Here is a 14,778-nt window from a genome sequence, read left to right as displayed (position 1 = left end):
GTGGAATGTAAAATTGTACAGTAAGGGGCAGATGCATAGGCAACACTGTGAATGCATTAAAGTAAAAATCATATCCCATTAACATTCATCTTTAATTCTGATACATTTTAAAATATAATAAATTAAAAAATAATTCTGTAAAAGTATGTACATCTTATCACACACCTGCCCAAGCACTTTTCAATACTGACACGTCAAAGATCCTTTGCAGTTTTTGGTACCACAAAGTAAGAACACAAGGGGAAGAATGATACAGTATATTGTCATTTGGTTGTACTTTCGTAAGGCAAGTCAGTGCAACAAAAAGAGCCGCACGAACTGAGAGGTGGCTCACTACCCAGTGTATGGAAACCAGATCTGCCAAAAAGAAAGAAAAGAAAACAAAGCAAAACAAACAAAAAAACCTGAAAACGTAATTCAAAAAACATCAGTATGCAAACATTTGCCAAAAAGAATGACAAAAGTTAAAAGAGAAAGAAAAGAAGTGGAGGGAAATAGAAGATATTACAAGAAAAGTTGGATGTTATTTTATTATTATTATTTTTTTATCTTTAATCTATTCAATGAGCCATTCATTTGTTTTTTTACTGTTATCTCATACTATTCTTATAATACTATTGTTTTACTTATTTAATTTAAGTTTGGTGGATTTGGTTTTCCATACATGTGACATCAACAACAATAATGCCACAGTAGTAAATAAAAGGTTTAAGTATATGAGTAACATTTTATATTTGAGCCTCACACTTCAACCTAACAAACGTGTTCTGCAGTGTGTTTCAGTTTAAAGTTTGTGATGCTGAACAAAGAATTTCTTAACATAATTTTTTAAAAAGATGACTAAATAAATCTAAATCCCCTCATGTTTTCTCTGGAGTACAGACCCTGCTGGCTTCTTTTGGCTCTGCTTACCACCTCAGTGTTACCAGCTCATCCCTTCACAGTAAGCCATCATGCTCAAAACTGGAGGGCAGGAGAGAGAAGGAAAAAGGGCAAAACTTGACTCCACTCCCACTGTAGAATTTATTCTGAAACTCCACCCTGAGGAAAAAACAAACAGCTGCTATGAATATAAAACACCAATAATTCAAAACACTTTGGCCCCAGTACTTGTGCAGTTTCTGTCATCTTACCAGTGCAGCCGGAGGGCATGAAGGAATGCAGACAGACCCTCCATTATCAGAAGGATGGACACAGTGAGAACAGCAAACAGGCCAAACACAGGCACCAGGAATAAAACCCCGAGAGTGGTGTCCATGCGTAGTCCTACTCGCATCACCATAGTCCACAGCACCTCTGACAGCTCTGTGAAAGCCGAGAAAAGAGCATTACAACAAACATAGATAAAGCGTACATAAAAGTTATTGATATTCAGGCTGATCTCAGGCCTGTCGTCTAGCTACATTTGTTGTCTAGACTCCTATTTATTTCTATGATGTCATTAACCAAAGTTACAAAAGGTCTGGTATCATTATTACGTGACTTGGGTTAAATTTGCTTGAGGGGATCAAGTTCAGGGCTGCACTACAATTTTACATGTTGGAGTCAGTTTGAAAGTAGTTTTTTCATGTTCAAGTCGTACTGTTTATCTGAATAAATACGACCTATTAGGATTTCTGCGACATTTCCACCACTGCTCAATTCTAAAATTCAAATTCAATTCAAAGTCATATTGACAGAGTAGCTACAGCACACACACTAAGTCGACTACATACCATATATTTGTGATATTAAACGGTTCTGCCTTCTTAAGGCTTCCCTGTAATCAATTTTCCATTTAATTATCAGTTTAATAAACCAAAAAATTCTTTGTATACGCGCATTTTACAATGTTCTCACTCTGAGTTAAAATGAGAAAAAATAAATAAAAATACAGAAAGAAAGAAAAAGGAAGTTGTTTATCATCAACTAAATTATCAAGTCTAGCAGGTGGAAAATTTAAGGAGCTGCTCCTTTATACTCAAAACATGTGAGCAAATGGGAATTTAGTAAAGTGTGGGCGCAGGCTAACAATATTTTTTGTTTATGCCTGAATGTTGCTGGAGTTTATAAAATAAAGTAACAGATTATCATAGACAAATGAAACATGAGCTGCAGTGTGAACTGTATATATGTTCACACAGTGTCTCCCACACAGGTGGGCGCCAAAAGTGTGCATGCTGTAATTCCCCCCTGCAACTGTGTATTACAGAAAATGTTATATATTGTGTATTTACAAGTGAACAAAATAACAAACACACAGCAGCTGCCATCTCTTATGTAAAAATGTAATGTTATAAAATGTGAAGTGGTCTTTGATTTGAACAATATGTCTGTCCTACTAATCTACTCTGAGTTTATAATTTTGTACAGTCACTTTGCATTCACTGTGTGCTTATACAGGTTTGAAGAAGGGACAAACTACAACCCTTTTTTCGTACACACGAGGTGACTTGGTTTGACTCAGCAGGTCGGCACAGCATTGCAGGAATTTGTGTCTCTCTAAGCACGCTTGTCTGAGTCGCTGGTGCTGATCTATGGCTAAAGTGTAAGAACCACTAACAACGTTCTGCTAATTCAATGATTGACACATTTCTTATAAATTCTCCACAATAAAAGCTTTTATTGTGAACCCGCTTGGAGGTGGTCGGGCACGCTTTTGGCCCAATTCTGGAGGTAGTCCATCTCAAGAGTGGCGCAGCATGTCAAAACTGACAGCGAAAACACAACTTGGTGTGTGCACCTGTGCATGGTTCGACTAGGCGTTGCCAACAGTACCAATGGAGAAGCCCTATACCTGTATGTTATACTGCAAACCATCATACTCACGGGCATGTGCCAAGCTCAGAGCCCAGAGCCTTAGGTAGGAGGCTGTGTTGGAGATGCAACCCAGGCAATACTCTATAGTGTGGATGGCCTGATGCAATAATTCATCTGCAAAGTCAAACTATCACAACAAAAAACAAAACTCAGAATCACTGTTGGAAACCAGTAAACAATGACAATAGTTGCTTATAAGGAAGTTTAAGATTCATAGGTTAGTTTTGGTTGTTTTACTGTGCTGACCTCCTCTGTCTGGTGCTCTCCACTACTAGAGAGATCACTGTGACTGCTGCCCTCCTCCATGTCATGAGCCCTCATCAGGTAGAGCTCCTCTTCACTGTTGCGCCGCACACGCTCGTATCCCTGACAGCAGACAGAAAAACTCCCCAGATGAGCATACATTCAAAGAGCAAATATTTGGAAATGTTTTTAACACAGTAAGCAAACATTCACAGACAGACACACATGTTCAGCCCTCACCCTGTACATTCCTAGGCGGTGGCTTCCATTGTGAAGCCAATAAAGGTAGAGAGGTTTCCCCAGGAGTAAGACAGGCACTGAGAGAACAGCAATGACCACCAGAAACACCTGCAGGCCATTCTGGAAGACACAAAACAGCATTGTTATGATGTGTCCCAGAGACATCTGAAGTGTGTTTGAAACATTGATTGAATCTGCTCAGCAACAACAGGGACTATAGCACTGTGGCAGAAATGGAGCTTTACATTAGCTTCTCACCTGTCCTGAGAAAAGGGGCTCCACTGGGTCGCCCTGTATAAGGAACATGTTTATGAAGTGGATAAGGATGCTCGGAGCGTGTCTCGAGTCCTTCGCACTGAAGGCCAGCCACTTGTAGAATATCATGAACACCAGGTAGCCAAAGAGACACAGCAGGAACAGGAGCTCAGGGAGGAAAACCAAGTACAGGTTGTACTTCTTTCTAAAGTGCCTGTTGTGGTAGACAAAAATAAGGCAGGTTATTAAAAACTCTAACATCTAACATTAAAGGTTTACCATGCAGGATCTTTCTAAAAAACAATGTAATGACCCTTACAAATCATCATTTACAACCCATTAGAAGTCTGTGGTGGTGTATTGATCTGCATAGACCTTTATTTTCTTGTAATTTTGCCAGGTTTAGTATGTGATCAGGCACAGCCCGCAGGTGAGGTTGGGATGTAAAAAAAATGGTAGCGATCAGATGCAAGACAATAAGCGACGCATCCAAGAGCGAGCCATGAAAATCATGGATACGACTTTACAAAAATGCATATATAGCAAGGCAAAACAACAAGCGGACAAAGCTGGGGTTAGCTCTCACTTTCACTGGTGATGCTGTACTCAGTTTGACAATCGCAGCATAGTAAACCCTTAATGGTCCAGTGTGTAGGATTCAGGGGCGTCTACTCGCACAAACGGTGGATAATATTCATGAAAATGTTTATATTAGTTTCTCACATCGGCAGTTGTAGTTCTCCTAGTTTCAGTTCCGCTAACGCACGGCTGGTGCCACTAAATCATACACACTAGACGTTTGCTTTACAAAGTGAAAAAAAAAAAAAAAAAAAACTACCAAACTAATACTTACAAATGATTATAAGTGCTAAGGATGACCCCAAAGCTCATGTGTATGATGCCCAATATCACCGACATCTTCATCTTATAGGAGTTCAGAAATGTAAGGCGGTTGGTTGCTAAGTTCCAAATCTGTGCAAAGAAAAGTTGACATACAATTTGATACACAATGGGTGGTTTTTATTTGTAAACATTAAATCCAGCAACACTACATAAATCTCATGAATAAAAGCTTGCTGTGTTTTGTTCACTGTTTCGGCTATGTAAGGATGACATGATTGGATTTAATAATATTATTCAACACAAGTGAGTCAATACCTTGATTTCCTGGAATTCAACCTTCAGTTTTAAACACACAGTGAACATCTCTGCCTGAGTCATTTATCATTATCATTTATTACAGCAGCTACAGGTATGATTGCTCCACATGAATAGTGGTTTTATAGTCCTTGTTGTTCCAATACTAATAATATTACACCGGTAGAATTTTATACCTTATATTATATACGTTCTAAAACAATAAGATTAAAATGTTGAGAGCCTATAAATAACTTTATAGTATTAATGCCTCAACACTGAAGTCAAACATGTTTGCCTACACCCTGGTTGCCTTGCACATAGAAATTGATCCTCATCAGTTCCAGAGAAATGCTGTGACTGGTGAATTTATATCCCTTAACTTTCAGTCCTAGTAGTACATAAAATGCTCTTGCATACTTGCTAAATTGGAAACACTTTGCTCTGTTATAGGATTTCTACGCCATTTCTTTAATAAATTAAAGAAACTAAGTTCAGCAAAAATATTTCACAAGATTGTACTGACTGGAATAATAATAAACATCTTGAATTTTTAAACAACCACCATGATGAGAATCAATAATAGCTATGAATTCACGACAGCTTGTCTCTAAACAGTCTCTACTCACCGGGTCAATTCCCAGAGGGTACGGTCCGTTGAAAACTCCCGTGACATTTGGATCCAGAGTGAGAAAACCAGTCCCATGCAAATCATTTTCCCTGTTAGGCACAAATGAAACCATCCATGTGTGTTAAATGTAGTTTGTTATGAAACAAATCCACAAACATCATCTTATCTTAAAAAAAAAAAAGTAGAGTAAAAAAAAAAGATACTTAGGCACTTCTGGGCCTGCTTAGCTGTTTTTAATGTTACTACAAAGTCCCGCTTCTCATGAAATACTCACTGCCACTGCTTCTCCGTGAACATGGCCTTCACATTCCAGCCAGAACCAAAGATGTTAAGGGACTTTGAGAAACAGTCATTGTATATCAGGCCAGTATAGATGGAGAACAGGCCCATCATCAGGATGATATAACGCCCCTCAAAGAATGTGTTCCAGATCTGCACGCACAAATCAAATCACTCAGTCATACTTCAGACACGCTGTATGAGTATAAGGTAAAGAAAATGCTTTGCAGTACACACTCACCTCATTCCTGGTGTTTTTAAGTTTGCGGTTGTTCTCGTACAACACCATCCAGAGAGCAAACAGAGCCATGATAGCTCCATGACCCAGGTCCCCAAACATTACAGCAAACAGAAATGGGAAAGTGATGATTGTGAAAGGAGCTAAAAATGTAAAGGAGAAAAAAAAAGGATGAGTTAATGTCAAATGTATATATATAAATAATACATTAACTGACAAGTTTGGCATTCCTACACATCGTCCATTTACAAAATTATATACTTATATATATTATATACTTTTCCAGACTCGAATTTCCTGAAGTCTTTGTATATTTTTCGCACTATATTTGACATCTGAGTACAAACAGCTGGATGTTTATTATGTGAATAAATGGTTTTAAAATTGATCCGTTAACATGCATGTTACATTCTGATTATGATATTATTGTTAATCCCATATTTTAAAGGTTTTTTTCTAAATAAGAACCAAAAGTGACACAGAAATATTTTAATTTGATTTTCACTGCATCAGTGCAGCCTAGTTTTTTAACTGTGTCCATGGAAAAAAACAAAAAACAATAAAAAAAAGACAAAGGATCCCACTCACCAGGATTAACCTCTCTGTAACTGCCCACTCCATAGGCATCTACAATGTTTTGGAAACCAGAGGTAAATTTGTTGGTCCTTATCAGGGTGGGGGGAGTGTCGTTGGTGGGAATACGGTTAACAAAGGAGGGGACTGTCGCTCCGCTTTTTCTCTGAAATACCAACAGTAAATCAAAACGTCAGAATGTTGCTATAAACAAGGCAGCAGATGCAAATCCCAAACAAAAAAAAAGAAGAAAAAAAGATATAATGTCCCTTCGTGGTTCAAGAGTTTTGTTATAATGTCATAATTAGTCAGTTGTGGCAACGATAAATAAGCCTTTGTAGGAATTCCCATTTGTGCGTCTTTGTTTGACTTTATCCCAAATACACACTCTGTCCTCTGCAAGCTGAAAGAACAGTGTCCTTTCAGTACCCCTACCAAGCCATATAAAATGCCTCTATCTTAAACTAAAGGAGGAAAAAAAATAGCAATGCCTCATTCAGAACTTGCTTTTCTGACAAGAATACTCAAATTCATGAAGCAACTGCCCCAGTTAAATAAACAGAAAACGAAAGCCTGCAGCAAAACCAGTCAAAACCAGAGCAGCTCTGTTAGAGTTTCCTCACCGATCCTTCCTCTAGGGCCCTCCGCAGCGTGGGGATGTCATTGACAGGACACCACACCTCAGCGATCAGACACTTGTTGGTGACATCAAAACTACACAGGTTCAGAATATAATAGATGGCCTTCATCTTTTTGACCTGGATGACCCAGGTGTAGACGGATTCTGAGGCCTTAATCAAGACCTGTTTCAGGTAGTCCTCTGTTCTATGAAGTACCTGTACACAGAAAGAGATAAACAGGACTGTTATTGAGGTAGATCGTGCTACAGAGGCAGTGTGTAACATTTTGAGGGTTTTAGTGGCACCTAGCAGTGAAGATTGCAGATTGCAACCCACTGAAACTTCTCCCAGTCAGAATTCCTTCAGTGATCTTTGTTTAGGAGGTTTGTACCGTGAACCGAATTATCTGCAGAGGTCTTTAATTATCAAAAACAAACACAGCTGGTGATTAAAACTGATAAAAACAATGAATATCGGAGTTTCGTGTTTCAGTGTTTTTCCAAAGCTGTTCAGCTCATCGTGGCGGGGCTTCTAAATACAGCAGCCACCATGAAAAAACGTGAAAGACCCTATCTAGAGCCAATGTTTGTTCATTTTGGGTTAACTATAGAAACATGGTGGAGCAACAAGCCTGACTCCGTGGATGAGAACCCGCTCCCTCTGTAGATATAAACGGCTCTTGAAAGGGAACGACAACACAATTCTTGTTTTCTGGTAATTATGCACTTAAGAAAACAGAATACTTATTATGTTACATTCCATTTATGCCGATATATCCCCTAAATCTTACACACTGGACCTTTAAAAGATAACAAAGACTTTAAATAAAAGTGTGTAAACCTTAACATTTTTTTAATGTCTATGAATTTTTATGGAAAATTAACAGAGAGAAATTAGGATTTAGCCTACAATTTAAACAAGAAGAGCTTGTGAGTGTTTCTGTGTGTGAATAAGAGAGACAAAGAGCAGCCAAGGAATAAAGCTACGAAATGAAAGGGGGTGAAAAACTGGTGATGAAAGAGAGAGAGAGAGAGAGAGAGAGAAAAAAAAAAACCAGTTCAACTCTCAGTTGAGGTCCCATGTTGATCATGTGCTACACGGGGTGAGAGCAATTCTATTTTTTTAGTCACAGTTGGCTCAAGCTACCAAATGATTCACTCAACTGACCCTATGGATGCCTCGCAAGAAGTGAAGATTGGGTTAATCTTTTAGAAAATAAATCAGCCATTAAAATTTCTTCTTTAGTTCTTTGACCATAAAAGACTGTCTCAAAAGAGAAATCCTTACTATATGTGCTGTTTTACTTCACTGAAAACACTGATGTAAATATTAAATTTTGTATTCCTCTATCCTAAAACCCACCACCAGGATAAAACAAACTCAGCTGGACAGCTCCAATACAAAATAACCTAATTTATATTTCAACAGAGATGACAAACACATTCACAAGTAAACCTTTAGTGAATGACAAACAGAAGAACTACTCTCTCTGTTACTAATTAAACATCTGCATAATTAGATAACAGACAGCAGACATACTGTGTGCAGGTCTTGAATGCGAGTTCTTAGTCCTTCCACCACATCATTCCTCTCCTCATTGCTACTGGGATAGGGGTACAAGTGACAGTGGTAGCTGTGGAGGGACAAAAGTTATTTACAGCTCATCACGAATGTTAAAACAACTTTTTTAAAAGAGCAACCTTGGATAAAGTATTGTGAAATAATTACCAGTCACAGATCTTCTTCACTTTCTGACCTATTTGGTCTCCCCAGTAAGAGATCAGGAACACCACACTTTTGGTCGGCTCACCCTGCAGACAGAGAATAAGAGGAAGAGTATCAATGATAAGACCCACATGCTTCATTGGTAATGAAAATGGAAGTGTAAATCTGGTTACACTATATGTTTAAAAACAGTTTATTTCATAAAATGAACTGAAAATGTGCATTTGTTTGTTGGTTACCAAACAAAACTGAAAAGTACTTGAGACTGAAAGTTTATTCTTTTTTCGACCCGCCTTTTGAAAAAGCGCGACTGACTTTTTCCTTTAATGTCAAGCCTTCTCTTTTCTCACCATTCAGAAGCACATGTTAACATTGCTTGTAAATTTCTCTGATTTTCCACCAGTGAAAGCCTGTCCTGACATTTCAGCAAGTGATTGGTCGCAGCCCTGCACGTCTGCCTTCTGGTCAAGCAGAGGAAACGTGTAAGTGGATTAGTGCTGTCCCTCTATGTCAGACAAGATGACAGCACTCATTGTTTAAGAGAACTGCAATACGGACTAAAACAGACTTCACAACAGCCTCACCAGTGTCTTGTCGTCAAATGTGTCCCATTATTAACAAATGTAGTTTAAAAAAATGTTCCAACTTTTTGTCATTTGCACATCTCTACAATACTTCTTTCTTTTACTAACTCCACTACACAAACAAGGAAGACACATTGATCATTTTAGTAATATTTAACACCATGCACTTTGTAATATCAAGCAATCCAATCCAATCACACTAGACTGCATTTTTTGCAAAACAATCTAATTGTTGAAAATCCAAACTGTGTTGGGATATTTCACGTTTTGCTCCAGAAGTCCAGTAGTAGTCATGGCACAAAACATGCTAAGAATGTATATGCATCTGCTTATAAATAGTTTCCACTGCACATCAATTTCAACCTTACCTACAAAAATTATGGAAATTGAGAACAGAAGTCCCGCACAAGTCCTTATCATGTGTAGACACAGAAGTTAGGATTCAATCTGTCCTCACTAGTACTTAATATTATTTATTTAATTTTTATTTGACTTTTAGACAAGGCCCACATTTTGTTAATTAATCATGTTTATTCAGTCATGTACCACATTTAGTACCTTGAATCTAGATACCTTAAATACAACTTAAGAAGTAAGATCCATAACAGGTACTTCACGCAAATGTTTCTTCTGCGTTTTCTGTTGATAATTCAATCTCACACTGTAATGCAAAAAAGATACAACAAAAGTAATTCAAGTTAAGCACGACTCATGGACAAAATTAAATTGAAAAACCTACCGTGTCAGGATCTTCCAAATACTCCTCAATCTCAGCGTAGCTGAGGATGGTGTAGCCTTTACACACTCTCCAAAGCATCCGCTCAAAGGCTTCGATCTTCGTCCTCTTAATAAGCCCAGAAACAAAACTGCAAGAAAATGAGGACAAAATTCACAAGCAGTCTCACATTGTGTGCTCTCACTAGAGCACACAAACTTGGAATTTAAAAAATATCACAATAATGATATCATGTCAAAATAACAATAGCCTTTAATAAAACCATAGAGAATTCATAAAGATATTATTTTTGTGTCACAAACTAAAAGAAAAAAAAACATATGTGAGAAAATCATTGTTTTCTTTTTCTCTGTTTAATTATGAACTCTTGTTAGCACTAAAATCCTCCCATCGATATTTTAACTTTAAAGCATGTAGCTTCGTAGGGATGAGGGAAACATTGTGTGAACATCTTCACTGACACGTGCATGTGTGCAATCTGGTTAAGATCACTGTGACCGCAGCTTTGCTGTTACCTAAACAATCTTACATTATTGATGTCACATTGTGCTCAACTGAACATAATACAAGCTGCCTGCAGCAGCTGTGAGACTTTTTATGTTGCATAGTGACTGCAGAGATGCATCACAGCTTTAACCTTTTTTTGAGTTTTGAATCCAAGAATATGGTTTTCTTGAGTAATATATATACAGTATGTGTAAGAGCCAGAGCTGAATTTCATTGCAACATGTAAACTTCCTTCCTGTTTGTGTGTGCTGTGCACAAAGTGCATCTGTACATGAAAAAACTGATGGTAGAAGTACACACAGAAAACTATTTATGGAGGAAAATAAAAGTGCAACTTCCTTCATTTTAAACTTGTGTGTTGCAGAAGCTGTGAAACCCGTTTAACTATTCTTCAATACATTAATGTGACTTGAAAATCACACAATATTACAATTTCAGTTTTTCAATGCCATGACAGACATGAAAACTCATTAACCATGACAGACTGAGTGGCTAAAATAAATTAAATTCATTATAAATAAATTACATTAATAAATCAAATTATAAGTCTAAACACAAACATGGACATAATGCTGATATGGCTGGCATAATTTTATCCCTCACCCCAGTTTGGCTCCTAGCCTCTGCATGCTGCTGTAGTCCATCATTGTGTCTTTTTCTAAGAAGGGAAACTCCTCATACTGGACTTGTAGTGGCTCTCGCTAAAAGTAAAAATGAAATGCAAGTTGGGTAAAGACAAAAATCAAAATCAAACCAAAGAGCAGATTACAATTACCATAACACAAAAACACTCCTACATGATCAAGATAAAAATGCATGAGTAAAGAATGAGCTATATTACAACATTACAACAGGATGACACACTAACCTCCGCTGTTCTTTGTACAAAACTGCGGGTGATGCGCAGCATGTGTGTGTACTCTGTCAGCTCCAGCAGATTCCTCTGCAGCTTCTCTTTATTCCTGGTGACTTCACCTAACTCCACTTCTAGCCTCTGCAGCTGCTCCTGTGAATACACACAAGGAAATACCCAGTGAAAATGCGCATACATAATAATAATAATAATAATGTTTTAAAAAACATTTTGAACATCTGTTTTACAAAGACTACAGGAGAACAAAGTAGAATTCAGTGTTCTACACAGATAAAATCCACTACATTCATTTCATTGCAACTTTGAACTCAACACCAATTTAATAGCTCTCCAGAAATAATACCATCATCATATTAAATTTAAAAAAATATAAACGATGATACATATAAGAATATAACTAACCATTATAGCCATGACATGCTTGGGCAAAGGAGCCACTGGGTTCACGTCTCTCTCTGGCAGTGAAATGTCTGCTTTCTTTACTTCCCTCAGAAGGTATCCTGTGAAAAATAAACAGCAAGCTTTAAAGAAAAACTGCATTTGAATCAAAGTCTGACAGTGTGTTGCCCTCCTCCCTTAATCTGATAAAGGGTTTAATTAGTTAAGGATGGCATTTCATTTGACTAAAGCTACAACCAGCTGACATTTCTCATGACTGTAGGTTTACTGGCTCTCAATTCAATTCAGTGTTAAGGTCTTCTGTGACGTCATGTAGTCCTGCTTCTACAGTCATATCAGACCTTTGTCTTAATCCTGTCAGTGGCAAAATAATTTGATATCCTGCACAAAGCTTGACTTCAGTTTAAAGTCAATGAATAGACAGATAGAGTTATTAGAATAGTGTATATTAAAAATAACTGTATCCTTACCAAGGATCCTCTCCATCTCTTCACATTTTTTGATCTCATTGACGTGTTTCCGCTGGAATACGTTAACACTGGGATTGAGCTGAAACAGGTGCAAGAGACAAATTCAGTCAAGATTTGAACAATTGAAAAACTCATTAACACTCATCATTTAGGCAGTGTGACTGCGAAACATACAAACATCTGCGGGACAAGCATTCATAAATCATACAGTAAGTACCTCTTAGGGATTTTACAAAAAACAGCCAAAAGAAAAATTGCAGATACAGCATTTGTCAGTTACATCTCAAAGCTCTGGAACACACTGCCTGTAGATGTCAGACAAGCCAGCTCGCTAAATATTTTTAAAAGAAAAAAAAAGTTTTTTAAAAAAACTAAAAAGGTATCTCTTCACCTTAGCCTTTAACTTAGCTGCTTCGAATTCTGCTTCACACTTGCATACTGCTGCACAGCTTTCAGATGTTGTATTTTCCTTCATTTCATGCATTTTATACACTCTGTTTTTATTTTTACTAATAATGTCAGTGGGTTTTGTTTTATCTTCAATCTTATGTTATGCATTATGTGCATTCAATTTTTATCCTTATTTTATCTTACTTTTACTAGTTTTGTCAAGTGGGTTTGATCCATGTGAAGATGCATTCTGAGTATTCTGTTCTGATCTTATTTTATGTTTTCATGCAGGTTTTATTATGTCTTTGTCTTCCATGTCTTTTGATGTGAAGGACTTAGTGCATGTATAATTTCTCTCTTGTAAAACACGCTGGGTTGCATTTCTTGTATGAAAGGGGCTATACAAATAATTTTTATTATTATTATTATTATTATTATTATTATTACCAGGGATGTGTCTATGGAGTGGTCTGGGGTGGCATGAGCAACCCTTGCAATGCATGCCAACTATATGCAACCAATTGGCCTCGATTCGTGTCCCGCTTGTATCCATCCACAATCCCCCGCAACGTGTGCGCCCACAGCAGCGCTCCTACTACAGAACACCCCTGAACGAGTCAGTGCCCCACTCGGGCCACCCCAGTCAAAAAGGTTTGGGCACGCCACTGCCTTTTACTGCAGTACTTTTCTATGACTCCCTTACTTAAATTACCAGAAGAAAATGAGACGTTTGCTTTCACATAAAGTATAATTCAGGGACAAATGCTTGAGAATGACAAACAGTCAGGTAAAGTTAGTTATTTGCACTTTGTTCAGTAGTTTCGATGTTTGCAGACTCAGCACGAACTTTTACAATCAGACACTACTTTACTTCAGGAGATTAAAATCTGTATTTCTTGGGACTTACGTCTCTGAACTCCACAAGTCCCAGTTCTCCAAGTTCACTGATGCAGTCGTATGCAGACCCCGACTGAAGAAAGAGTTGGGCCAAACACATCTCTTCACCTCTGAACAGAGACATTTTGACAGTTCGCTCGGATATTTACCTGCTAACGTTAAGCCGACGGGCTAAAATTAGCCGGCTAACTACTGCGGTTTTTGTTAATTGTAGCACGTCAACGCCGGTTAATTGAGTCCTTCTTCGTGCTTTTCATGTTTCGGCTCCAGTGAAAACACATTATTTGACTTGCATGACGCTGACGTTACACAGCTATCGCTTCAGCAGTGGCTGTTCCTGTTAGCTAATGGGCTAGCCGGCAATCGCTGCCGTTGATTCTTGGATGAAAAATTTGTTCCGTCAAAGCTGAATCTGAAATTGTGAGGCAACCGGTATAACGAGCGCTACCGTAACATATCCAAAGATGTAGTCACAAATGTTCTCGTGATTTAGGAAGTTTTTAGCAGACGTCCGCTTGCCATGTCCACAGTACTCCACGTCACTTCACTTCACACTGTTGAATACGATAAACCTCCAACAGCAGCAGCGAGTGTACTTTTGACCAATGACCACCGCCCCCCGGAGTCTGCGCACTACACCTCAACTATATAGCGCCTTTATGCCCTCGGCACTGTCTGAAGGCAAATGTAAACACCTGATTTTCTTAATATGACTACCAATCAGAGTTTAATATTCCGTACAGGTTGTGTTGCAAAAGACACTCCATGGCAAAGAGGTAGTTTTCCCCTACCTAAACAGGTCCTATATTGTAAGAAGTAAGATTCCCACTTCTTTTGAAATATAAAGTAGGTACAGGGGCTATATTGATATTGTGAGCGTAAAAATAAATCGGCTGCATCTTCAAACAGTCTGGATTTCCGTGAATTTGTGCTGTCACTAATTCAGTTTAAGTGTGTTTTTTTTAGTCATCACACATAATAATAAATGGTAAAAAAAAAAAAAAAAAGAAGCTATATTCTACATATTAGGCTTTTATTGAAAATAGTAATACATATTTAGATGTACAATTATATTCTATTATATCAATAATATTAATATTGTTTAGTAGCTGTAATTTAATTACATTTTTTTCTCAGTAACTAACGTATTATAATTACATTTATTTTATATTTAATTACAT

At 37.7% G+C, this 14,778-nt stretch overlaps 1 protein-coding gene across 1 annotated transcript; it reads right to left on the bottom strand.

Moving 5' to 3' along the window:
* Nucleotides 1-493: 493 nt before the first annotated feature.
* Nucleotides 494-14,143, bottom strand: atp6v0a2b (ATPase H+ transporting V0 subunit a2b). The gene is made up of 20 exons (XM_042488006.1): nt 13,608-14,143; nt 12,311-12,389; nt 11,844-11,941; nt 11,436-11,573; nt 11,171-11,268; nt 10,064-10,190; nt 8,744-8,826; nt 8,555-8,648; nt 7,019-7,231; nt 6,411-6,561; nt 5,826-5,965; nt 5,580-5,737; nt 5,304-5,394; nt 4,391-4,509; nt 3,541-3,751; nt 3,283-3,402; nt 3,046-3,165; nt 2,809-2,926; nt 1,134-1,305; nt 494-1,041 (listed from the first exon to the last, which is right to left on the bottom strand). Exons 1-20 carry the CDS (start codon nt 13,719-13,721, stop codon nt 939-941), a joined length of 2,547 nt encoding a protein of 848 aa, XP_042343940.1. The 5' UTR covers nt 13,722-14,143; the 3' UTR covers nt 494-938.
* Nucleotides 14,144-14,778: the final 635 nt, after the last annotated feature.

Source organism: Plectropomus leopardus, chromosome 6, assembly GCF_008729295.1.
Source record: "Plectropomus leopardus isolate mb chromosome 6, YSFRI_Pleo_2.0, whole genome shotgun sequence".
NCBI classification, from domain to species: Eukaryota; Metazoa; Chordata; class Actinopteri; order Perciformes; family Serranidae; genus Plectropomus; species Plectropomus leopardus.
The sequence above is the reverse complement of the archived record's forward strand: the minus strand, read 5'-3'. Positions and strand labels throughout refer to the sequence as shown.

Excerpts from the sequence above, each read along its gene's own strand:
- atp6v0a2b (XM_042488006.1), bottom strand. The coding sequence starts at position 13,721 with ATGTCTCTGTTCAGAGGTGAAGAGATGTGTTTGGCCCAACTCTTTCTT. Across the intron at positions 8,827-10,063 it reads ATTTGGAAGATCCTGACACG|GGTGAGCCGACCAAAAGTGT; the intron begins GTAGGTTTTTCA and ends CTCTGTCTGCAG. Across the intron at positions 2,927-3,045 it reads GAGAGCACCAGACAGAGGAG|TTTGACTTTGCAGATGAATT; the intron begins GTCAGCACAGTA and ends TTGTTGTGATAG.